Below are 27,341 nucleotides of genomic sequence, written 5' to 3'. Positions count from 1 at the left end.
TATGCTAATCCTCAAACCATGAAAATTAGTGGCTTCCTAAAATTCCATTCTGTTACTATCTGAATTTATACTAGTAGTCATGGACACTAAAATTGCTAAATGGCTAGCCTATCCTATGGAGCAGTGTGAAAGGTTTGATGTGAAGGTTGCAAATGGAAGGACCTTGCCATGTCAGAGCAAGTTTTCAAAGGTTAAACTTACTATACAAAACCATGGGTTGTATGTTGATTTCTTTTTGTTGCCACTAGAAGACTATGAAGTTGTTTTGGGTATAGAATGGTTTAAGGACTTTAGGTGATATAGCTTGGAATTTCTCTAAATTAGTAGTGAAGTTTGCTGTGAATGCCCAGATAGTGACTCTTAAAGGCAGACGTTGTGATAATGTGACTACATTTTCGAACCTTTGTATGGAGAAGCTCCTTAAAAGGGAGCAACATGTTGCCTGGTACAACTTCAAGCACCAGAGTTACAACGTCAATCTGGCTAGGACCAAGGGCTAGAATCTCTTATTTCAGAATTTTCTGACCTATTTGCAGCCACATGGATTTCCACCTCACCAAACACATGATCACCGCATTCCTATATTGCCAGGTAGTGTCCCTACTAGCGTTCATCCTTATTGCTATCCTTATTATCAAAAAGCGGAAACAGAGAAGATAGTGAAAGTAATGTTAGATGTTAGCATAATTCAACTAAGCGTCAGTCCATATTCTTCTCATGTCTTATTGGTGAAGAAGGCTGGCTCTTGGCAGATGTGTGTTGGTTATCGAGCACTAAGCAAGACCACTATGAAGGATAAATATCCTATCCTTGTTGTGGATGAATTGCTAAATGAGTTGGGACTTGGGAGGTGCCTAGTAGTTCACCGAACTCGACTTGAGATCAGGCTATCACCATATTCAGGTACACGAATATGACATGACATTCAGAAGGCTGTTTTTAGAACTCATTTTGGTCATTACAAGTAAGGAAATAGAAATGTGGAATCAACTCATCATTTCTTTTTCCCAACCAGAGAGTAAATATGGACTCGTGCAAATTCAGATAAGTACCAAATAGATAAGCAACATTAAATCAATTTATGCGGAGTCCAAGTAATGTAATTTTGTGCTACCTTACCAAAGATCCTTAGATGCTCGTAGATGCTCCAGTAATAAACTTGAAGAATGGTGCTCACACTGAATTTATCCTTCCAATGATATGTATTAAACAATTAAATTAATAATCTGCAGACCAATATCAAAAACGCATGAAGAAAAGCTAATTTGACACAGTAAATCTCAAAATACTGTAGCTAGGCCTCAATCTGAATGCAGGCAGGCCTTCAAACAGGAATTTGCATTGCCAGTTCAAGATCAGGCTGACTTTGTCCTCATGAACTGAACTTGATCAATCAGTTTCCAATCAAACAGCTTCAAAATCTAAGGATAAAATCCAAAATCTCTGATGGTCAAACGGTGACGAAACTTCCGAGGATGGTATTTTCAGGGGGTTCTGTCTTCTATGGTGTGGGTGGTGTTGCATAATGGTGCTTGGGAAAAGGGGCTTGACTTCCAGGGGCACGACTGTATTTTTCTAGGAAGTTTCAGTGCTACAGTGTTTCCTCGGTTCGGGCTGAAGAAGCAATGTCACTCGATCATTATCAAACTGACTGTAATCTTTTTCTGTCCGTGAGGATCCCACCAGAGTGCCTTCTACTTCTAATAGGTCATGAACTAGATCAGAATCATTCTCAACGAGTCCATAAGAAGGGATCCCATTTTTTTCATTGGGTTTGGGTAGAGACCAAAGATCTTGAGCGATCGATCCAGCAGAACAACTCAAAAGATAGTTTCTCATTTTTTTCCATCATTGTGCAAGCTCTGTGAGAGCTTGATTCTTGGGGCAACAGAAGCATGTGGAAGAGGATTGCATTTGTTTGGTGGGTTTGATTTGAAATTGGTGTAGGAGTTTGTACTAAGAACTCTGTTGGTGTATCAGTTCCAAGTGATAACAGGGGAAGGATTGTGTGAACTGAAAATTTTGCTTTGATACCAATTTGATGTAGGGCAGGCAACAAAATTCAGGAATAGAAAGAGAATTATTGAGAGGGAATTAGAAGAGAAGAAGAAGAAGAAGAAGAAGAAGAAGAAGAAGAAGAAGAAGAAGAAGAGCAACTAAGATCTGAGAGGGTGCTGGACAGCTGGGCCAGAAAAGGAGAGTAAGAAGAAGAAGAAGAACTAAGATAAAACAGATTAATGCTTTGAAACCATGTTGTAAAGTGATGGATGGAGATGAGGAAAAGAAGAGAGATGAAGAAAAGAAGAGAAATAAGAGTCAGTAGTTTTCCTGGAGCATATAGATGTATCATCTTAATAATAATAATAATAAAAAGATTTAAAGGACAAAAATACGCCCACACAACCTAATTACTGAAATAACATATCCTCTTCTGGCATTAATGATGTATCTAACCAAATGTTGGATATTTAAATGAGGAGCTCATTACAAACCTTTTGCTTCTCATTCCTTTTACTAAATTCTGGTTCACTAACAAAATTGAAAATAATCTTAAGAAATTGGATCAGTTTCTTGGCTTTTTGAAAAATTCTCATGGAACACAAGTTTATCCCCATCAGCATGGGTTTTTCCTGGCACTGACAATTACAGAGGTCCATGAGCAGGCCCTCTGCTCGCCCTTGCATTATTTATCTCATCATTATTATCATCCTTGACAAATCATGATCACTCTTTCTGGTAAAATCCATTTGACTTTACTGGTCATCTCGAGTCGAACCACAGCAATGCGCTTGCTTGGGACCACTTGTCTTGTGCACATTGGGTGGGTAACCTTCATGTAAATACTAGTATAGGTTTTATTTTTTTGGGTAGAGTAATGCTTTAGTGAGAAAAGGGAGTATAATTCCTCAGTCATATTGATGTTTCCTCATGCTATAGTTAGATTTGTATAGAAAGCTCCTTAGGGGAGGGCGACTGTTCATCAATCTTGTAAAACTCGCTAGCTATTCTAAATGTGTTTAGCCTACTTTTCTCTCTTGCTGAACATGTTGCCTACGAGGTGTAATAATATGAATTGCATTGCTTTACGGTTTACCACTTGACCCATGTTTACTTTCATGATTGCTTATTGCTTCCACTTAATTTGTACTCAATGCGTGTGAACTTAATGTTGAATCCGTGATTTACTTTCAATTTACTATTTAAGTTTGTGTGCTATAACTAGTGCCACACGGCCCTTCACTCGATGTGAAGCATTTGGCCCATGGCATGGGTACTCACCCCTCACTGCTGCTGCTTTTTCTTCTGCTTCTTCTGTATCCACCTACTTTGCTTTCAACTGCGTCTACCAACAAGAGTCACCTGTTCTGCTCCTATTTTGATCATCACTGTCACCTCCATCCTTGGGGATGCTTAATCCCTGCAAGTTGTTCTGGTCCTCATCTTCAACTCCATTTGCAGCCACCACCCAACTACCTATCCAAAGCCACACATCTAATTTTGCACAAGGCATTCCCATTTCTTCTAAAAGCCTTTGAACTGAGAATGTCGGACTCCTTTGCTACAATGGCAGCTACTTGGACCACAATTTTTAACAGAAATTTCATGAATCCCCACTTATGGAAGCAGTTTCACAAAGTTTCTATTTGTAGATGGCTTTGCTTTTCTATGTAGTCAGCACAGTTTGTTCTTGATTTTGGTTGAATTATACAGAGAATTTCCACCAATATTTGGGTATGTTTATCATAAATATTTGCTTTAAAAAGCTGATATGAAGGTTAGGGTCTTGAAGTATGCTGGAGGAGTTGGATTATAATGTCAATCGATTGGTGTTGCCATTGTTGGGATTTTGGAAATTCTTTCTTTTAGTTTTTTAGGTAAGGGGCATCTGGTTGTCTTGGATGATGTTTGGTCATGTAGGCGAGTTAGTGTTACAGGTATTTTAAGTTTGTAATTTGATCAATTTTGTAACACAATGATTTCTAGGTTGCGTAGGATAAGCAGAAAGTATATTGTTCTAACAGTTTGGACAAAGAATAAAAAATATAAATTATTGTAGGATTCTACAATCCTACAAAGATGTGCATTATAGCATATTTATATGGCAGGAGAGCATAAAAGCTGTACATTCAGTATGAGTTGTAAGAGATTGTAATTTCTTTAATCAGTCTTTCAGACTAGAAATTCACTTTTTTAGTGCACTTCTCTCAATCTTCCTCATTTGTGCCTTTAATCTTTGTAAACAGGTACTTCACCTCACCGGCTACAGAGTCAGAAAGAGCTGAACAAGAGGCTTTATTTAAAAAAATTCTCAATGAGTCACTCACATTTCATTTTTGGAGCAGCATAACTTCTACGCTTGTTCCAGAGCCAATGAGCCTTGTTGCCAGGCTTATCGACCGCTCCTGTATACGTTGCTTGGATGTGATGTGAAATTTAGAAAGAAAAATAATTTTTTTAGTCCATTCTTTCTTGTTGGCAATTAAATTGAGTTTTGAATGGTGTTTTTTGATCAACATCCTCAGTTTCCCTTTTGATTTCCCGTAGCCAAGGATTTTCTTCTAGAATCAATGAGTTTGTGAGTTCTGAAATACAGAATGATCTGTTCTTTTATTTGTCCACCCTGGAAGATACGAGGTTTTTTACCAGGCAGAAAATACGTGTACGAAGAAGCTATACAAAATTTTTCAGTGTAAATATGATGAATTTCTCTTTTTGAACTTTTTTATTTTTGGGTTGGGAGGGGGGTAGTATGGACGTCTTAATGGCCAGTGTATTTGTAAGAGAATGTGTTTATTTTATTTTTGTTTGTATGACACTTCTCCTGATATATTCATTTTATCCATTGCAGTTTTCTTCTCATGGTGTATTCTTTGGGTTATCATTTTATACCAATTGCGTTTTTGTAGTTATGCTTGAGCATGACCATGTGTGGCATGTGCCGCTTTGCTTCTGGTGACAATGTGGTGGATTGGTTCAATAGATTGATAGGATGGTTGTAGAGATGTAGTAGATTAGGTAAATTCATTTGATGTATTCAGAGAATTGAGGGGAAGGTTTAATGGGGAAGATGCTAATGCTTGTTTTCTAAACTCATTGGGCATGTTTTTGATGGCCAAAACAATGGAAAATAATTTCAGAGAAGTGACAATTTCCTCCTAAACATCTGGAGAGTCATTTTTCAAATTAGAAGTTAGTTTCGAACCCTAATCGTACTAGGAGAAATTTGGTTGTTGGAGCTTTGTCCAAGGCTGATCACCTCCCAAGTAATTTACCTAAATGCTGAGTGTATGTTAGCAAGTAATGCTGCTCTCTCAAAGTGAAGTAGGTGGCCCTCGTTTTTGTTTTTTGCAAGGGATGAAGATATTCTAAGATGCCTCACCAAAATAGAATGCAAATTGGAAGATGAAACAAGAAGTATTGAGAAAAGAAACCAATGGAGGGGGTGCGGGTGGAAAGAGACGATAAAATCCAGATAAGAGTGCTGAAAAAAAAAAAAAAAGCAGTAAAGGGAGATAATTTCATGAATTTTGGTTTCAATTTCAATAGCTATTTCAATGTAATAGAAGTAAAATACAATAGGAAAAACATTGATTCTTTGAGAAACAACTCTAGACTCCAGGAGCGGCAAACAGGTCAAAATTTGATGGGTGACCCGTTACTTGCCTGTTTAGATTGGGTTTGAGTTTAGTAAGAGGCGATCCGTTCATAAATGGGTCAACCTGAACCTGACCTATTTAATAAACGAGTTGAGTGGGTTTGGGTTGAGTACTCGTTGGGAGACCCGTTTAATTTAAAAAATATATATTTTTATTAGTTTTGGGACCTTACTTTGCCCTTTGGCACCCGCAGCCCACAGTCGGCCCACAAGCCCGTTCCCCACACCTGCATTCAGCAAAATTGCATTGGTTCCCCCCCCCCCCCCCCCCCTTCTTTTATCTCATCTTATTGAGAAAACTAGTTGAAAATCAATAGAGCAAATTGTAGATAAGAGCTGTATGTTGTTCCCTATAACTCAATTTTGACTTTGCTTTATTTGGAAAGTTAAGCCCCTAATTTACAAGAAAGCTAGAGGAGTTGCCTGCTTCTTTGGAGTCTGAAATGCAAATTATAAGGAGTAGATGGCTGCCCTTTATTGATTCGGTTTCCAATATGTTGTACAGATTCAATTTTCTGTCTTAGCTTTTGTATATATATTAGGAGAAAACATTTTGTAATTTTCAATTCAATCAATACGAATTCATTGGTAACCAAATTGGTAGCCAACACCAAATATTCTCTCTTTTGACATGGTATCAAAGCAAGAGCTTTGAATCTCTTTGTTCTACCGATTCTAACATCCCACCTTCACCTCAAAATCTTCTTTCTTACCAACCTTTATTATGGCTGAACCTCACCAACCTGAAGATGAATTTTCCAATCCTTATTTCCTACATCATGGGGAGAACCCTGGACTTGTTTTAGTCTCACAACCATTAACCCCTCATAATTATCATGCTTGGAGTAGAGCTATGTATGTAGCTCTCTCAGCCAAAAAAAAATTAGGCTTCATCAATGGCCACCATCACAGCGCTTGTTGATACAAATGCCAAAAACCCACTGTGGTAGAGATGCAACCATATGATCCTATATTGGATCACCAACAATCTCTCACCTGAGATTGGTGGATATAGCATGTGGTTTGACTCCGCATCAGTAGTATGGGATGAGCTTAAGAAAAGGTCTGCAAGATCAAGCAATAATAGAATTTTCATGCTTGAATAGCAGCTATCAACGACTAAACAAGGAAAAAAAATCCAGCAAGTGTCTACTTTTCCAAGTTGAAACTCATCTAGGAAGAGATAATGAGGTTTGAAGAACCTTTCAAATGCTTGGCAGTGGACTGTGGCACTTTTTTGGTGCTGAACAAAAGGCTCGAGAGAAGACAGATTATGCAATTCCTTATGGGTTTGGATGACACTTATGCAGACCTAAGGAGCCAGATTTGTTGAAGGTTCCATTGCCCTCACTAGATGACGTGTTCAACCTTGTTCTACAAGGAGAGGCGAATTATGAGCTTACTAACCTGGTCCAAAATATTTCAAAATCAGTAGCAATGACAGTCAACAGTGGCAAACCTCAAAACTAGAAGGAAAATGCCAAGCAGACAAAAGGAAACTACAAGGGATCAGGTCCTAAGGCTAGAGCATCATGCACGAACTGTGGGAGAACAAATCATACCGTGGAAACTTGTTGGGAAATCTACGGATACCCTCCAAACCACATACTGCATAAGCCAAGAACTGGAGGTAGGAATCAATAGAAGGTGGCCAACAATGCATCCTCAAATGATGGCTCGGGAGTGACAAATCTGAACATCTTGCCAAATCCGATACAACTGCTCATAGCCCTTTCGCAATGCCAAAATTCCACTCCATCTAGTAGCAACTCAGAAAATCAAGGTATAAATTTACCAAATAATAATGGTAAGCTTCTTGTTGCTTTATCTATTTCCTTGAGACATTCTTTGAGTTGCACGAACAAAGTCACCAATAGAAGTGCATGGATTCTCAACACTAGGGCAACTGATCACATCATAGGATCTCTTGATCCACTCACACAGAAAAAGCCTTTGGAAAATGTCTCGGTTAACCTACCCAATGGCACTACTGTACCAGTTTCACATATAGGGACTGCCATCATTTGATCTGCTCTCGTTCTAAAACATGTCCTATACGTACTTAACTTTGGTTACAATCTCATTTCTACAAGTTAGATTAGCCGAGACCTAAAAACTTGTTTCATTTTCTTGGCTAAACAATTTTTTATTCAACAACTGGACACTTGGAGGATGATTGGAATTGCTAGAGAAAAACAAGGGCTCTATCTTTTGGAGAAGAATCAGCTCAGGGACAAGATGCTATCTCACCAAACTGTGGCCAACTCTTCATCTGTTTTGACACTACAATTGTGGCATTTACATTTGGGACACCCCTTTGATCAATGCCTCAATTTGTTGCATAGTATAAAGCCCAATATCCCTCATTTTGTTGACAAGCATCAATTTGAAACTTGTCATATGGCAAAACGAACCCGTTTGTTTTTTCTCAAAAGTCAAAAATTTGTTGATGCATCTTTTAATCAAATACACATGGATATTTGGGGCTCTTTCTCGGTTAGTTCACTCAATGATGCTCATTATTTTCTAACAATAGTTGATGACCACAAAAAAATGACATGAATTTACCTCATGCATTCTAAAGGCCAAATAATACAAATCATACAAAGTTTCTTCAATCTTGTTGAAAATCAATTTCATTGTAAGATTAAAGGAATAAGATCTGATCAAGGAAAAGGATTTCTAATGAACGAATTGTTTGCCTCAAAGGAAGTAGTTCACCAACAAAGTTACATCTATACTGTGACAACCCAAATAAAATGGAATTTAAAATAAGAAAGAGGAAAAAGAAGTCACCAGAGAACTCGTCGACGAAGATAGGAATTTTGTCGACGAGGGCAGAAGAAAATTCGTTGACGAAGATTGAATTTCGTCGACGAAGAAATACTAAAAGAGGTTTGAGCCGACTGAATTTCGTCGACGAATGACGTGGCTCGTCGACGAAATCCGCTGTTCTATAAATATCAAAATCTGGATTTTAACTTCATTATTAAGCTAGCTTCCTTCCCTCTCTCTCCCCTTCGGCCCTCTCTCTTTCTCTCATCGATTTTGGGTCAGTTTTACGCTAGATCGACAATCCAAAGTCACCACGATGCTCCTGGGGAAGTTCTCTCCAAATTTGCTGGAGCGGATCGTTGATGAAAGCAAGTTGGAAATCATCCCTAAGTTGAGGTAAGACTTTTTAAGCCAAATTTGTGGTAGTTATAGGAAATGATGTACAAGTAGAAATATTGAAGTTTAATACTGGGAATTTTTAGTTTCAGGGTATTTATCAGGAAATCCTACTAGGGTTAGACTAGGATATTTTAGGGGCTTTCTCAGTAGTCAGGTAAGAGAATAAACTAACATAGTTATTTTCCATGCAAATTATTATTAATTATGAGTAAATCTATTTTTAGAAGAGCATATGTTAGACTTGTTTATTACGAATGAAATGTATGAATGGGAAAATACTACTATGATGTTAAAATGTATATGTATGTATGAGATGCCAGAAAATCACGATTTCAGAATATAAAGTATGACTTTAAACAGCACATGTGTGGCATGAACATTATTTTATGCGAAATGTATTATGATATGAAAGATTTTATAAGCAAAACATGTTTTCAGGTACTATGAAAAGATGAGTTATGTTGTGATGATTTTGACGAATATATGATAAATGATTTATCGTCAGAATATATATACCTGAAATGATTATGGCGCGAGGCCATGTAATTATGTTATCGGCACGAGACCGTATTTATGTATGATATCGGTATGATGCCGTATTTATGTATGATTTTGGCATGAGACCGTGCTTATGAAATTATGAAAGATGCTATATTACCATGTACTATATGAAATTATGAAAGATGTTATTCGTTTAGTTCAGTTCAGGAGCTCGATACCATAACTATATGTAGATCAGATATCTACGTTCAGATTAGTGTTAACCATCCCACGAGTGGATGGGAGATGGATAGTCGATGTGACTTTTAGTAGAGTGTGGATGTCCACCTGGCAGTCCGAACCAGAGTGTGGCGGGCTTATCGTACTTACAGACATATTTGATTTGACAGTGGTCGGCTAGCCATTGTCGGGTCCCACCTTCGGGCTGCACAACCCGTCATGGGGGGTAATACATGATATTAGTTAGCTATTCATCCTGGGTATGTTTTCAGTATTATCAGTTATAAAAGATGTTTATGTATGTTATGATTTATTAATAAATATGAAAGTTTATGAGAATATAGCACTTTATGATGAATGTTTACTGATACACGAAATGTACTGTATATGTATAATTGCATTAAATGTTTATACTACCACACAACTGTATTTAGTTTATTTTCTCTTACTAAGAAGTGTCTCACCCTCAACATTAATTAATTTTTTAAGAGACTCTGAGTGATTGGTGGGTCGTGACCGCCGTTGAGCTAGTAATATTTCCCCGTTAGGAGGGTAAGATTTTGTACTAGGATCAAAATTGTTTTGATTATGAGGATCCTAGATGTATTTTGAAATGTTTTGGAAGAATGTAAATAGATACAGTATTTTGGGAATGTAGATAACTCTGGTATTATGCTTATAGTATTATGCTTTATGGAAGGATGGTGAGATTTTATATTTGCTGCTGCTTAGGTTTCCGCTGTGATTGACAGGTGTCCCTATTACCCACGGGTTAGGGTCGACTTTTCCATTTATTATGTTATATTCCATATTAAGAAATTAGGGTCGTTACATTTGGTATTAGAGCCTAGGACACTAGGTTCTGTAAACTCTAGAGTGCAGCAGTAATAATACCAGAGTATAGGATAAGGGAATTTGAGGTCAAGTTTTGTAGTCTAGATGCAGGACTTCCGTGGTGGTTTGTGTGATTTTCCTGGGGTGACGATTTCAGGAAATTCATTATAAATTATCATCAAGTTGGGTATCTAGGTTGCAGCATTAAACCTTGAATTAAGATCAGAAGTGACGAGTTAATTAGGAGAATATAATACATGAATTGGATGATATGTATAGAGAAAGGGGTCCTGAGTTAAGTTATTTTTTTCAGGATAGACCTTCGTGGCAATAGTGCCCACGCTAGTAGGAGTGAGGGTGGTGGACCCTCAGGCCCTACAGGTAGTGATTCAGATGTTGTTTTACGTAGCGTGGCACAGCAAGTTATGGCAGAAATTGCTAGGAACTCGAGGGAACAGGGTGGTCCGTTTGTAGGCCACGGTAGCTCGATTGAGAAGTTTATTAAAATGAGTCCTTCGGCATTCTCAGGAGGGATAGATCCTGCAGTTGCTGCAAACTGGGTGCAGGAGATAGAGAAAATATTTGCAGTACTACAGTGTTTAGAGGAGCAGAAGGTGCTGCTTGCCACCTATAAATTGATTGGAGAGGCCGAGAGATGGTGGTCGGCAGTAAGACTATTAGGGCAGCAGATGAATCTTCCTTTGGAGATGACGTGGGAACAGTTTAAAGATATTCTTTGACAGGTATTTTTCAGCCTCGTCTAGGGAGGCTAAAATTGAGGAGTTCCTAAATCTAAAGCAAAGATAGCTGTCAGTACAGCAGTACGCGGCGAGGTTCATCGAGCTATCTTGCTTCTCCCTGTACATCATTCCAGATGAGGCGAAGAGGATACGACCGTTTGAAAAAGGCCCGAGGAGAGAAATATACAAGTAGACATCGATTCTGAAGTTGCATGATTTTTTCGAGCTGGTTGACCGAGCCACTATAGCAGAAATTGGTGATCGGTTGGAAGTTGAGGAACAAAGATAGAAGAAGAGATTCGCATCTTCCGGTTCCCAGCAGGGAGTCGGCCGTGCTACGTGGAAGAAAGGTGGCTATTATAGAGATCAGAGACAGGAGACCGGGAATCGCAATTTCCAGGGTGTGCAACCATCTCCAACTTGCCCATCTTGTGGGAAGAGGCTCCTGGGGGAGTGTCGTGTCGGGCGAGGTGTTTACTACAGGTGCAGGGAGCCAGGACATATGATGAGGGAGTGTCCAACATAGATTGGTGCTACTCCTACCCCTAGACCTCCACGAGGAGGTTACCAGGCACCACGCAGAGGCCAATAGAGGAATATGACTCCAATTAGAGTTTTCGCTTTGACGCCAGGTGACGCTGAGGTGGCTGGCGATGTGGTGACAGGTACGGTTAATGTGTTTTCATTTAAAGTTATTGTATTTTTTGATTCTGGTGCCACACACTCGTTCGTTTCCTTGGGGTGTGTTAAATTATGTGGGGCAGAAACGCAATCATTAGATGTTGAATTGTTAGTGGCGACACCAATCGGGTCAGCGGTGAGATGTAGTAGGATGCTCCATGGTTGTCCCATTGATGTTCAGGGGAAGATTTTATCTGCTGATTTGGTGGTGCTAGATATGCACGGGTTTGATATCATTTTTGGCATGGATTGACTAGCAGTTAATTCTGCTATTATAGACTGTCGTGTAAGGGAAGTGATATTCAGACCTCTAGGGAAACTAGAATTTAGATTTACAGGGTCACGAGTACAATCCTTACCTCAGATGGTCTCAGATGTTTAGGCAAGGAGATTGCTCCAGAATTGCTGTTTGGGATTCATGAATTTTGTAAAGGAAATGTTAGAAAATGAATTAAAGTTCATCAATACGCCTGTGGTGAAAGAATTTACAGACGTGTTCCCGGATGAATTACCAGGTTTGCCGCCTAATCGTGAAGTAGATTTTCCTATTGATCTACTTCCAGGTACAGTGCTGATTTCTAAAGCACCGTATAGAATGGCGCCGACAGAGTTGGCAGAGCTGAAAGACCAGTTGCAGGATTTACTTGATAAAGGCTTCATACGACCTAGTGTATTGCCATGGGGAGCTCCAGTGCTATTTGTAAAGAAGAAGGACGGGTCTATGAGGATGTGCATAGATTACAGAGAGATTAATAAGGTGACCATCAAGAATAAGTATCCTCTACCCCGTATCAATGATTTGTTTGACCAGCTCCAGGGTACACGGGTATACTCTAAAATTGATCTTAGGTCAGGTTACCACCAGGTAAAGGTGAGAGCAGAAGATGTATCGAAGACAACTTTCAAGACCAAGTATGGGCAGTACGAGTTTCTTGTTATGCCATTTGGTCTGACGAATGCTCCTGCAGTATTTATGGATTTGATGAATAGAGTCTTCCACCAATACCTAGATCAATTTGTTGTTGTTTTTATTGATGATGTACTGATCTATTCGAGGAGCTATGAGGAGCACGAGATACATTTGAGGCAGGTTTTACAGATGCTTAAAGAGAAGAAGTTGTATGCTAAGTTTATCAAATGTGACTTCTGGCTCGAGAAAGTTATGTTTTTGGGGCATGTTATCTCAAAAGATGAAATTTCTGTAGATCCCAGTAAGATTGAGACAGTGGTGAACTGGGCTAGACCGAGGAACATCTAGGAGGTTAGGAGTTTCTTAGGGTTAGCTGGCCGGTTATTATCGTCGTTTTGTCGAGGGATTCTCGGCTTTATCAGGGCCTCTAACACGATTGACTAGGAAGAATGCCAGATTTGAATGGGATGACAGCTGTGAGCAAAGTTTTCAGGAGCTGAAATAGAGGTTAGTCACAGCGCCGGTGTTGATCATCCTGTCTGGGGATGAGGGCTATACTATCTACAGTGATGCGTCCTTGAAGGGATTTGACTATGTGTTGATGCAGCATGGCAGGGTAGTGGCGTATGCGTCTAGACAGTTGAAAAAGTACGAAAAGAACTACCCTACCTACGATCTTGAATTAGCTACAGTGGTACATGCGTTGAAAATTTGAAGACATTATTTGTACGATGAATAGTGCGATATTTTCTTCGACCACAAGAGTTTAAAGTATTTCTTCACCCAGAAGGAATTGAATATAAGACAGAGAAGGTGGTTGGAGTTGATTAAGGATTTTAACTGTACGATCAGTTACCACCCAGGGAAAGCAAACGTGGTAGCTGATGCACTGAGCAGAAAATCTGGGGTATCAGCGTTGGCAGCTGTAGAGATCCAATGCCCGATCATGATGGATCTAGAGAGACTCGACATTGAATTGATAGAGAGTAATACCCCAGTATGTATTGCCAGCTTAGTGGTACAGCCTACTCTGCAGGAAAAAATTAAAGCTGCCTAGAAGGAAGATCCAGAGTTAGTAGAGGTGATGGACAGGGTGCAGAGTGGACAGGGAGAGGAATTCGAAATTTCAGATGACAGAACTTTACGGTTCCATTCTAGGCTGTGTGTTCCTGCTGACGCTGACATCAGGAAGACTATTTTAGATGAGGCTCACAGATCCTTGTATACGGTTCACCCCGGTAGTACAAAAATGTACAGGGATCTGCGAGAGTTTTACTAGTGGAGTGGTATGAAGAGGGAGATTGCCGAGTATGTAGCCTAGTGCTTGACGTGCCAGTAGGTAAAAGATGAGCACCAGAGGCCAGGGGGTTAGTTGCAGCTGCTATTTATCCCAGAGTGGAAGTGAGATCATATTTCCATGGACTTTGTTTCAGGGCTGCCATCGACATCGCATGGTTAGAATACGATTTGGGTGATAGTAGATCGGTTGACTAAGTCCGCCCATTTTATCCCTATCAAGGTTAGCTATTCCCTCAGTCGATTGGCAGAGATTTATGTTCAGGTGATAGTTCGTTCTCATGGGGTGCCTGTATCCATTGTATCAGATCGAAACCTGCGATTCACGTCACGATTTTGGAGGAGCTTATAGGAGGCTCTAGGGTCTCAGTTATCGTTTAGCACGACATTCCATTCTCAGTCAGACGGACAAACTGAGAGGACGATACAGACACTAGAAGATATGCTCCGTGCATGTGTTCTAGCCGTTTAAGGTACTATACGGTAGGAGATGTCGATCTCCTTTTTATTGGGATGAGATGGGTGAGTGGCGAGTTGTGGGACCAGAGCTAGTACAACAGGCATACGATAAGGTTCGGCTTATCAGGGAAAGAATCAGGGCAGCTCAGAGCCGACAAAAGAGTTATGTTGACAATTGTCGCAGGAATTTAGAGTTTGATGTGGGTGATCACGTATTTTTAAAGATAACTTCATTAAAAGGAGTTATGAGATTTGGTAGGAAGGGTAAACTTAGCCCTAGGTTCATCGGTCCATTTGAGATTTTAGAGAAAGTAGGACTGGTGGCCTACAAGCTAGCTTTGCCACCTTCATTATCTAGAATTCACGACATATTCCACGTATCTATGTTGAAGAAATACGTCTCAGATCCTTCTCATATTATTAGCTATAGTGAGTTAGAGCTCAATGACTCGCTAGTCTATGAGGAGATACCAATGCAGATTTTGGATAGGAGAGAATATGAATTACGTAGTAAGAAAATTCCTCTGGTAAAAGTTCTATAGAGGAATCATGCGATAAAAGAGGCTTCTTGGGAGCTCGAGGAACAGATCAGAGATAAATATCCGCAACTATTCCCAGAAGTTTAAATGTAATTTGAAATGTGAGTAAATAAGATATGTTTATGGTACAGGTACATGTAATGTTATAGGTAGTATGAGATATTTAGTTTTGGAAGAATTTTTCTTTTAGTATATGTAATCTTCCAGAATTTGAGTTGTAACCACGGTATTTCTCCTCCATAAGTGAGGGTAAGTAATAAAATAAGTAGACCATTTTGCCTAAGGGATGATAAATTATGTGAGTAGTAAATTTCGAGGACGAAATTTTATAAGGAGGGGAGAATGTAACAACCCGAATAAAATGGAATTTAAAATAATAAAGAGGAAAAAGAAGTCACTAGAGAACTCGTCGACGAAGACAGGAATTTCATCGATGAGGGCAGAAGAAAATTCATTGACGAAGACTGAATTTCATTGACAAAGAAATACTGAGAGAGGTTTGAGCCGACTGAATTTCGTCGATGAAATTCGTGAAGGATTCGTCGACGAATGACGTGGCTCGTCGACGAAATCCGCTGTTCTATAAATATCAAAATCCAGATTTTAACTTCATTATTAAGCAAGCTTCCTTCCCTCTCTCTCCCCTTCGGCCCCCCTCTCTCTCTCATTGATTTTGGGTCAGTTTTACACCGGATCGACAATCTGAAGTCACCACGACGCTCGTGGGGAAGTTCTCTCCAAATCTGCCAGAGCGGATCGTTGGTGAAAGCAAGTTAGAAATCATCTCTAAGTTGAGGTAAGACTTTTTAAGCCAAATTTGGTCTTGTGGTAGTTATAGGAAATGATGTACACGTAGAAATACTGAAGTTTATTACTGAGAATTTTCAGTTTCAGGGTATTTATCAGGAAATCCTACGGGGGTTAGACCAGGATATTTTAGGGGCTTTCTCAGTAGCCAGGTAAGAGAATAAACTAACGCAGTTATTTTCCATGCAAATTATTATTAATTATAAATAAATCTATTTTCAGAAAAGCATATGTTAGACTTGTTTATTACGAATGAAATGTATGAATGAGAAAATACTGTTATGATGTTAAAATGTATATATATGTATGAGATGTCAGAAAATCAAGATTTTAAAATATAAAGTATGACTTTAAACAGCACATGTGTGGCATGAGCATTATTTTACGCGAAATGTATTATGATATGAAAGATTTTATGAGCAAAACATGTTTTCAGGTATTATGAAAAGATGAGTTATGTTGTGATGATTTTGACGAATATATGATAAATGATTTACCTTCAGAATATATATACCTGAAACGATTCTGGCGCGAGACCATTTATTTATGTTATCGGCACGAGGCCGTATTTATGTTACCGGCATGAGGCCGTATTTATGATATCGGCACGAGGCCATATTTATGTATGATATCGGTATGAGACCGTATTTATGTATGATTTTGGCACGAGGCCGTACTTATGAAATTATGAAAGATGCTATATTACCATGTACTATATGTAGATCAGATATCTACGTTCAGATTTGTGCTAACCATCCCACGAGGGGATGGGAGATGGATAGTCGATGTGACTTTCAGTAGAGTGTGGACGTCCACCTGACAGTCCGGACCAGGGTGTGGTGAGCTCATCGTACTTACAGATATATTTGATTCGGCAGTGGTCGGCCAGCCCTTATCGGGTCCCGCCTTCGGGCTGCACAACCCGTCATGGGGGGTAATACATGACATTAGCTAGCTATTCATCCTGGGTATGTTTTCAGTATTATCAGTTATAACAGATGTTTATGTATGTTATGATTTATTAATAAATATGAAATTTTATGAGAATATAGTACTTTATGATGAATGTTTACAAATACACAAAATGTACTGTATATGTGTAATTGCATTAAATGTTCATGTTGCCACACAACTGTATTTAGTTTATTTTCCCTTACCGAGAAGTGTCTCACCTTCAACATTAATTAATTTTTCAAGAGACCCTGAGTGACTGGCGGGTTATGGCCGCTGTTGAGCTAGTAATATTACCCCGTTAAGAGGGTAAGATTTTATACTAGGTTCAGAATTGTTTTGATTATGAGGATCCTAGATGTATTTTGAAATGTTTTGGAAGAATGTAAATAGATACAGTATTTTGGGAATGTAGATAACTCTGGTATTATGCTTTATGGATGGATGTTGAGATTTTATATTTGCTGCTGCTTAGGTTTCCACTGTGATTGACAGGTGTCCCCGTTACCCATGGGTTCGGGTCGACTTTTCCATTTATTATGTTACATTTCATATTAAGAAATTAGGGTCGTTACACATACCCCTCCCCCCCCCCCGGAACAAAACTCCATCGTTGAAATAAAACATCAACACTTGCTAAATGTAGCAAGAGCTCTTAGATTTCAATTCAATCTACCCTTCAAATTCTGGGGAGAATGTGTTGTCACAACAATGTATTTAATAAGTCGAATCCATTCTCCAAACCTCCAAAACCAATCGCTATATCAAATCATTTTTTCTAAAATTCCTTCATATTCTCACCTAAAGACTCTAGGATGTCTATGCTATGCATCAAACCTCAATCCTCACTGATCCAAGTTTGATCCAAGAGCATGTAAATGCTTTTTCATAGGATACTCGAATGGCATTAGAGTTTACAAACTCTTTGACTTAAAGACTTAAGAAACCTTCATTAGTTGTGATGTAGTCTTCTATGAAAACACCTTTCCCTTCCTAAACACAAATCAGCTACCCTCACTCTTACAAACACCTCTCTCAAGACTTGATGACCTACCCATAATACCTAACCCCATCTCAAAATATTCAGAGTCTACACCAGCAGCACCTACTCAAACCAGCTATGACACCACCATTGAAATTTACCCACCCGCAAAGCACTCCCATCCCTAGTGACTTATCCCAACCCGAGCTACACTTACCTACACCGACACACACTAACCTTGAGCTAAGAAGATCCACTAGACAAAGTCGGCAACCTGGCTATCTCCAAGATTTCCATTGTTGACTTGTTGCCTCTCTAGCAGTGCCACATGGGTCTTCTACTGTACAACAAATGGATGAAGGTAAATCTCATTCCTTTTCCTCTTTCCTCAATTATGATAACATGTCCTTGGCTTACCGTAGCTTCAGCTTAGCCATCACCATAGAACTCGAGCCTATCTCTTTTGCCACAACCAGCCAGCATCCTCATTGGCAAATGGCTATGCAGGATGAACTAATAACCCTTGAAGAAAACAACTCTTGGGAGTTGACTACACTATACACTACCTAGAGGCAAAAAGGTTGTGAGATGCAAATGAGTGTTAAAAAAAAAAATACAAAGTAGATGGTACCATTGAAAGACACAAGGCACGCCTCATAGCAAAGGGATATACACAGAAGGAAGCGGAGGATTACTTCGAGACTTTTTTCCCGATTGCAAAAATGCCTAACGTCTACTACCTATTGGCCACTGCCACCTCTAATGGTTGGTCCCTCTTCCATCTCAACGTCTATAATGCTTTCCTCTATGATGATTTGGAAGAGGAAGTCTACATGCCATTACCATTAGGATATGGTAGAGAGGGGGAAAATCGTGTATGCAAGCTGAAAAAGTCCTTCTATGGTTTGAAACAAGCTTCAAGGCAATCACAAGTTAACTCTGGTCATCACCAAAATTGGGTTCACACAATCCAAAGTTGACTGCTCACTATTCTTCAAAAGGACAAACACCTCTTTCACTATCATGATTGTTTATGTTGATGACATGGTGATAGAAGGAGATAACGAGACCAAAATTCAACACTTGAAAGAGTATCTTGAAAAACACTTCAAATTAAAAGACCTTGGGAAGTTGAATTTTTTTTTTTTCTAGGGATAGTGATAGCTTGATGTTCAAAAAAGATTTCCATATGTCAAAGAAAATACGCATTAGAAATCTTACAAGATTGTGGGTTAATTGGAGCAAAATCCGTTCAATTTCCAATGGAACAAAATTTGAAGCTTAATGAGAAGGAAGGACATGAACTTGCTGATCCAAAAGGGTACAGAAGATTAATTGGACGATTGCTATATTTAATGATCGCATGCCCAGATATTTCTGACGCCGTGCAAGTCTTGAGTCAATTTCTAAGCCAACCAAAAGTGGCTCACTGAAAAGCATCTCTTAGAGTTGTGAGATACATAAAATGATCTCCATCACAAGGTTTATTTTATCTAGCTAACAAACCACTGCAGTTGGCAACTTTTTGTGATGCCGACTGGGGAGCATGCTTGGAGATAAGGAGATCAATCATTGGTTTTTGCATTTTCTTGGGAGATGCTTGGTCTTGTGGAAATCAAAGAAACAACGAACAATATCTCGATCATCAGCGGAAGCCGAATATCGCTCAATGACCTCTACCACATGGGAATTAGTTTGGTTTCGAAGCCTGTTACAAGACCTCAGTGTAACTCTCAACCAACCTATTGAATTATTTTGCGATAATCAAGGTGCTATTTATATTGCATCTAATCCCGTTTGTCATGAAAGAATGAAGCATATTGAGATTGACTTCCACATTGTTCGAGAAAGGATTCAAGAAGGTTTATTAAAACTATTTCACATTTCTACAAATATGCAAGTTGCTGATATTTTAACCAAGGCAATCGGATCTAGAAGTTTCATCATTTACTGGACAAAATGGGAATCCATTCTATTGCTTCTCCATCTTGAGGGGGAGTATTGAGAAAACTAGAGGAAAAATCAGGAGAGAGAATTGTGGATTAGAGCTAGATGTTGTTTTTCCCTATAGCTTAGTTTTGACTTTGTTTTGTTTGGAAAGGCAAGCTCCTGATTTACAAGAAAGCTAGAGGAGCCGAGCCTATATTGCTTCTTTGGAGTCTGAAATGCAGATTATAAGGAGTAAATAGCTGCCTCTATTGATTCGGTTTTCAATATGCTGGATTTTCTGTCTTAGCTTTTGTATATATATATATTAGGAGAAGACATCTTGTAATTTTTAATTCAATCAATGCAAATTCATCGGTAACCAAATTGGTAGCCAACACCAAATATTCTCTCTTTTGACACTTCTCATGATCAGGCAAATCACAAGATCGGCGTCCAGACCAGACTCCAGCGACCGTCGTCCTCCGCTCCTCCTTCCTGTTGTGCTGCTACTGCAGGTCATGGACTCACTGTCACTCAGGACTTGAGTCTTCAGGGATCAGAGTAGAGGGCTCTTGGAAATGGAGTGCCAGCGCAGTATGCTGAGAAAGAGGCCAGGGCCAAAGATTTGGAAGGGCAGCGGGAGTTGACCTGGCAGAGACTAGCAACTACAGTAGTACAAGGAGGGGGTGAGGATATGGTCACAGTGTGACCCTTAAGGGCTGAAGCTTGCTGTTTTTTTTTTTAAAATTTAAATCCTATTTTAAAAATAAATAAAACAGATGTATTATTTTCTAAATTTTATGTTTTTTTTTTCAGATATTAATAAATAAAATAAGAGTGTTGTTTTTTTTTTTTTAATTTTTTTTGAAAAAAATTTAAAATAAATAAGTTATATTTTTAAATAGGTGCTTAACAGGTAACCGTTTATGATCCGTTTATTAGATGGATGAGTTTGGATTTATATTTTAGTCATCTGTTTAAACGGGTCAATCTAAATCTAAATCCGTTTAATCTCCACCTGTTTATGACTTGCTCAAATCTGACTTGCTCAAATTGGACTAGCTAGAAGAAAGTTATTAGCTATCCAATTCATGCATAAAAAATTTTGAGTTTGGTTTTAATAGCATCCTGCATTTTTTCTTTTTTTGGTGGGGAGGGGAGGTGAAGGAATCAATCATAATGAGATTAAAGGAATGGGTACAAAAATTCACTCAAACAAGGCGATACATTTTTCTTTTTTCTTTTTATTTTTATTATTTATTATAAATAAACCACTTATAATAAAGATGGAAACTACGACCGTCAACCCCATCAAAAGGCTAAATGATAGGTTAGTGGAGCATTTATAGGAAAGTAGAAATTCAAAGAGATGGAAAAAGAACCCAAGGGCAAGTAGTTCATTAAAATATTGCTACCAATTACAAGTAATATATATCAAAATATTGCTACCAATTACAAGTAATTCACAATATATATAGTGATTGTTGGTGTAATCCAAAAAGGGGGATGAATTGGAGATTTTAAAAATTCTAGGTCAAACTAAGATCAAGATCAGTATTTCCCAACCTAGTCTTTCTAATCCAAAGACAAAACCAACAGTTATATGAATGTCAAAATAATGTAAACAGTTATAATAGTTCCAGTATTTCCCAAACACTTACAAATCAGTATTTAAAACAAATGCAGCAATCTCAATAGATAAAGATAAGTAGGCAAATACGGAAAAATAAAGAGTATAGGGAAAAAGTGACACTTAGTTTTTATCAAGGTTCGGAAACCATGCCTACATCCCCACCTCAAGTCAACCTACTTGAGGATTCACTAAATGCTCACTTAACCAAGCGGAGCGACCCCGTTTGCACTACTTTTTATAAGGCGAAGTCTCCTCGGCTTACTTACGGGCGAAGCCAAACTTACACCTTACAGGACGGTGCTTCCTAACAAACTGGTGCACCTTATAGGTTAGTGCCTTTTTCTTCCAACCACACAACAGGAATACAAAGATGAAAGTTTTGTGTACAAGTATAATGCTTCTACAAAAAAAAAAAATGATGTACAAAATGAAGCTCAATACATTCTTGTATAATGAGAGTTTAAGCTCAATAGAGTTTATATTAAATCTCTCTAAGAAATGTATATATGTAAGAGAATGTGTGCAAGTATTATAAAATGATATTTGATTCAAGATATATAATGTTCACTGAGTGTATTATCAAAAGATCTCAAGAACCCAAATAATATCTCAAAATATTTTTCAAATAAGAAGTGTGAGAGATATTAGAGTTTAGCTTGCCAAAAATATTTTCCCGATAGAACACAATACAAGCCTTTGAATCTTGTAATGAGAATGCAAAGATTCACAAGTTATAGAAAGTCTTCCCAAAAATATTTATGAATTAAATAATATGGGAAGAACTCAAGCTTACTCTCTAAAAAATAATTTCAAAGATGAATGTATGAGTGAGAGTACAAGCTTTGAAATGAATGTGAAATGCTCTCAAGATTGAGTACTCAACCTCTTTTCAAGTTGCAATCAATATGCAAGTGAAGGAGATGAGTTTAATTCTCTCTTTCAAAATGGATTTTGCAAGCAAGTATGAGAAAGAGAGTGAAATGAATGCTTGTATGTGAGAGTATAATAAGAATAGCACAAAATATGTTGAGAGAATTTTTCAAACTAATCAAAAGTACTAATCAAGCTTTGTAATTGGGTATTTATAGAATTCTCAAAAATTATAACCGCCAGGGATACAGTGGGAATTTTGGAAAAGTTTAATTAGAAATTTAAACATGTTTTATGCTTAAAATATTGGACAACCTGAGAGGGTCGGTCGACTATGCAAAGCGTTGGTCTACTGAGTTAGGTTAGATTTTGAATTTTCTTATGGTTTGGTCGACTGAGAAAGAGGCCAGTAGGCTGGCCACAGGTGATTTCCAAAGTTATGATACTTTGGTTGACTGAGCCTTATGAATGGTCAGCTAAGCATGAAGGTCAATCGACTAAGGCTAAATTAAGTTCATTTAGCCCGGTTGACTAAGCATTAGATTTGCCTAGATTTTTATGGTCGGTCGACTGTCCACTTATGTTTATTTTTGGGTCAGTCGGCTGACCTTGAACAAAGTTACCATTTTGCCCTTAAGGCATGGTCGGTCGACTGAGCAATTTTAAACGTGAAGGGTAGATAAACCGAGGTCGGTAAAAAACCAAGTTTTTGCCCTGATTTTGACTTTAAAAATTTCACCCCTCTATGTATGAGTATGAAATTTTAGTTAGGGGATTTTTCATAAAAGGTTTTGGGACCTAAGGTCAATCTATGGTCTTGGTTGAGCTGTCAATCCCATCATGCATGAATGCATTATTTCAGACGAATACTTAAATGCAAATTACAATACAAAAAAAAATATAAATGTTTTCAACTCCTTGCTCTTTATTTTGCAAAGCCATACGCTTGGTGAAGTGATCTTTTTGTTCCTCATGGATTTGATTGTACCTCGACTCTACGTGCCTTTTAATAGGAAATCTATTCAAGCACTAAATACACAAATGAGATACTTTAGATTTGTCATAATCAAAATGGGATAGGACTCATAAAGTGTTAGCTTTACCGTGATTCCAAGAGGGGGGTGAATTGGTACTTTTAAAATTTAAGCCCTAGGTAAGTACCCTAAAAGGAGTATATTCACAACCCTATGGTCAATCTAGTGCAAGTAATGTAAATCAGTTATAATGTGTACTAGAAATTAAATAGAGTAATCTAATTAACAACAAATGCACCAGAAAACAGTAAAGGAGAGTGACACATAGAAGTGTTATAGAGGTTCAGCAAATTGCCTACGTCCCCGCCTTGGCGGGGCTAACAAGCACAAGGATTACCACTATACTTGCTCACTTAAACGGGTGGAACGACACCTAAACAAACCAGGTCAATTAGCATAGGGCTGACCTCAACCTTTACAATCAATCCTTACCGGACTGGATTCCGCCCCCTCAGGCCATGCCTGAAAACACTCAGTAATTTCACAACAATGAAATTGGTACAGTGATTATGCTTTCATGTAAAGCAGATATGTACCCAATATGCGCAGTCACATACACATCAATGATATGGATATAGTGTAAGTTCAGTGATGCAAATAGTTGTGCTATCGATACTCAATATGGTATTAACAATAAGATGCTCAAAAGTGTTCAATACAAGCAGTATCTTGGAATCTAAGCAAAGTACTTCAATAGCAAATCAATATTCCAAAGATATGAATCAGATAATCAAACTAGTTCAAAAGGATTTTCCTCAATGAGATAAGCACAATACTAGTTTGAAAATGTTTTGCTTATTTAAAAGAAATCTTTGCACAACCAAAATCCATACTATTTGAAACTTGCAACAATGATGCAAGTATCTTAAGCTCACTTAGTTTATCCTAGAACAAGATTTATAATCAAAATATGTGGGATAAACTTAAGCTAAAACTCTCCAAGAAAAGTATTGCAATCAATCAATCAAATGAGAGTTTCTAGCAATCCTAGCAATCACAAGTACTCTAGAAATGTTCTCACAATCTCAGAATATATCAAGAAAGTGAAGATTTGAGAGTATTTGGTCAAAGAATGTATTTTGAAAAGAGGGAATTTTGGTTAATGAAAATTGCTAATTATTCTCTAATTTTTGCAAATGAGCCTATATTTATAGGTAGGGGTAAAATTATAACCGTTTGGGACTTGTTGGGGATTATTTAAAAAGTTTCAAATAGTTAAAACACTATTAACCCAACTTAACCCAATTTTACCGTGGTTAAAATAATTTTAACCCGCCAAGGTTCGGGTGGCTAAACCGAGATTCGGTCGTCCAACCAGACTCAGTAATAAAAGTTATTTAAAGTAGTTCGGTCACCCAGATTCAAGTTCGGTGACCCAAATCAAAGTCAGTAGCATAGCTACGTAGCTTTAGGTGACCGGTCATATATTTGGTGACTTGAACTCGTGTGTTCAATCAACTGGGGCTCAATATGAACTAAATAGATCAGTCACCCGAGTTGGTGGAATGTCCCTTTTGAAGGGTTCGGGTGCCCATGAATAGTATACACAAAAAGGTTTGGTCGCTCGAGAGCCCAAGTCAACTGTTGACTCTTCAACAGTTTGGGCACTTGAGGAGTTTTGAACTCCAGGGGTTCAGTCGCCCGAGCTCTCTCAAATTCTTGATAATTGTTCAATTTAAAGCATAGATTTAACACTCCTATATGTTATATGATATGTGTGTGAGTGTTGGGACCTAGAGTCATGCTATGGTCTTATTGAGCTTACCTATATCCTATATGCATGATGTGTAGGTAAGAAAATACATACCATATCCTAGGTTACTATTACAGACCCATATTACAATCATTGAATTTACAATACAAATTAAAGTCTTCAGGGTCTTCTAGTTGCTTCAAGTGTTTGGAATGTTCATTTAAACTTGCACAAATACTTGATAATCATGAAATAATTGAGTATTTGTCATTATCAAAACCGGGTACGACCTATAAGGTCAACATTCTCTCCCTTTTTGATGATGAAAAATGCATCATGCAAAAAATGGATATAGCCTTCGAAGACTCCCCGTAACAATGTGCATCCTGTAAAATTCTAAATAACAAGTTCAATTCAATTCAATCCAATAAGTTAACCCAATTTTTGCCCTTACATCTCCCCTTTTTGGTAACAACAAAAAGGGCCAAAAGAATTACAATTCTAGGCAATGGGTGATAAGCATTTTTATACACATTAAGTTTGGAAATTTTTGGAAAAATTTTGGCAGAGTGCCTTTTGAAAATGAGACTTTCCAAAACAAATCCCGTATAAACATTGACCTGTTTGAGTTTATAAATCCTAACAATTTATCCACAACTACTCAAATAGTTCCACTATGATCAAAGCAATAAAACATAAAGTCCAATATTATCACGCTTTAGATATTAAAAGTATGGATTACAAACAACAAGCAATGATCAATTTTTACTAAGTCTAAACCAATAGGAAATATCAACAATTATATATTGTAGTTAGACTTGTAACTTTTACTTGAAAGCTCCCCTTAAATTTATGCAAACTATGACATATCTAAGAAGCCTCTCTACTGTGCATTAGACCTAACTCACGTCTAATTTGTATGAACCTATCTTTGGGAAGTGGTTTAGTAAATATGCCTGCCCATTGTTCATTAGTGCATACAAACTCAAGAGCCACATCTCCTTTTTACACATGATCAGGAAGGAAGTGATGTCTAATTTCAATGTGTTTAGTTCGTGAATGTGAGATAGGATTTTAGAGATGTTGATTGCACTAGTACTATCACATTTAATCGGTATTGTATCGTAGTACAATCCAAAATCCATAAGTTGTTGTTTCATATAAAGAGTTTGAGCAAAACAACTTCTAGCCACAATATATTCTGCTTTGGCTATGGATAAGGCAACTAAGTTCTGTTTCTTGGAGAACCAAGAAACAAGAGATTGTCCTAAGTAGTGACAAGTACCGCTGGTACTTATTCTATCAACCTTACTACTAGTAAAGTCAGCACCAGTATAACTCACAATCTTAAAAGTAGTACGCTTAGGATACCATAAGCCTATAGTTCCAATTAGATACCTAAGGATTCGTTTAACCACTTATAGATGGGATTCCTTAGGAGCAACCTGAAACCTAGCACACATACACACACTAAACATAATATCAAGTGTAAAAACCCCAAAAAGAGATATAAAAGATTAGTGGAATGATTTCAAAAAATAATAATAATAATAATAATTAATTAAAAAATTAAAAATTAAAAATTAATTAATCAAATTTAAACAAAAAAAAAAGAAATAAAAAAAAGAAATAAAAAATAATTAAAATTTATTTTTATTTTTATTTAATAAAATATATTATTATTAATATTAATTAAATATATTATTGTTATTATTATATACCTTCCTGAAGGATTCAGATCCTTCAGGAAGGTTTGAATATTTGAAGGCAACCCCCCCCCCCAGCTTTTCTTCTTCTTCTCATTCTTTTCTTTTCTCCTCCAGCTCCTGCGCGGCCTCTGAGCACTCTCTCTCTCTCTCTCTCTCTCTCTCTCTCTCTCTCTCTCTCTCTCTCTCTCTCCCTCTCTCCTCGATTTCGTGACGGATTTTCGTCCGATCGAAAATCCAAAGATACCACTGGACTCCATTCGCCGCTACCGTCATTTCTACTGGAGCGAATCGATGGTAAGAGTGGCGTAGGCGTATTCCTTGGGGTAAACCATTTTGTCCTTTTTCTTTAATTTCTTACAAAATATAAGCCCAATTGAAGAACGGACACCACCACGAGAATCTAGGGATGATTCTCTACAAGTCTAGTGGGACGGAATTCTCGTGGGGGTGTCGGGCCAAACTCCAAATTTGGGGTGCAGGGGTTATTAAGGGGCTTATTTTTAATTATTTAGCATTAATTTAGAAATGCTAAAATATTAAGCATTTGGGACTGAAGTAGGATTTCTGAAATTTAGGGCCCGGGTGAGCGCCGCGGGTGTAATTTTGGGACCCGCAGGTAAAATTTGGAAAATTAAGTGGGGATGTTAAATAATAGTTTAAATATTAATTTGAGGTATATGGAGCCTAGGGAAGGTTAGATGAGTATTATTTTGGAGAAATAGAT

At 37.9% G+C, this 27,341-nt stretch overlaps 1 protein-coding gene across 2 annotated transcripts in view; it reads left to right on the top strand.

The window, feature by feature from the left end:
- The window catches only part of LOC131160295 (uncharacterized protein At4g19900), a 45,259-nt gene extending 40,402 nt beyond the window's left edge, over window positions 1-4,857 (top strand). For both annotated transcript variants that reach the window (XM_058115780.1, XM_058115781.1), the window contains exon 5: window positions 4,245-4,857. In XM_058115780.1, coding sequence (XP_057971763.1) covers window positions 4,245-4,431 — 187 coding nt within the window. In that variant the 3' untranslated portion in view covers window positions 4,432-4,857. The remainder of the gene's footprint in view (window positions 1-4,244) is intronic.
- The last annotated feature ends 22,484 nt before the right edge of the window (window positions 4,858-27,341 follow it).

This window comes from Malania oleifera, chromosome 7, assembly GCF_029873635.1.
Source record: "Malania oleifera isolate guangnan ecotype guangnan chromosome 7, ASM2987363v1, whole genome shotgun sequence".
Classification (NCBI taxonomy): domain Eukaryota; kingdom Viridiplantae; phylum Streptophyta; class Magnoliopsida; order Santalales; family Ximeniaceae; genus Malania; species Malania oleifera.
This window is presented reverse-complemented; position numbering and strand designations above follow the sequence as displayed.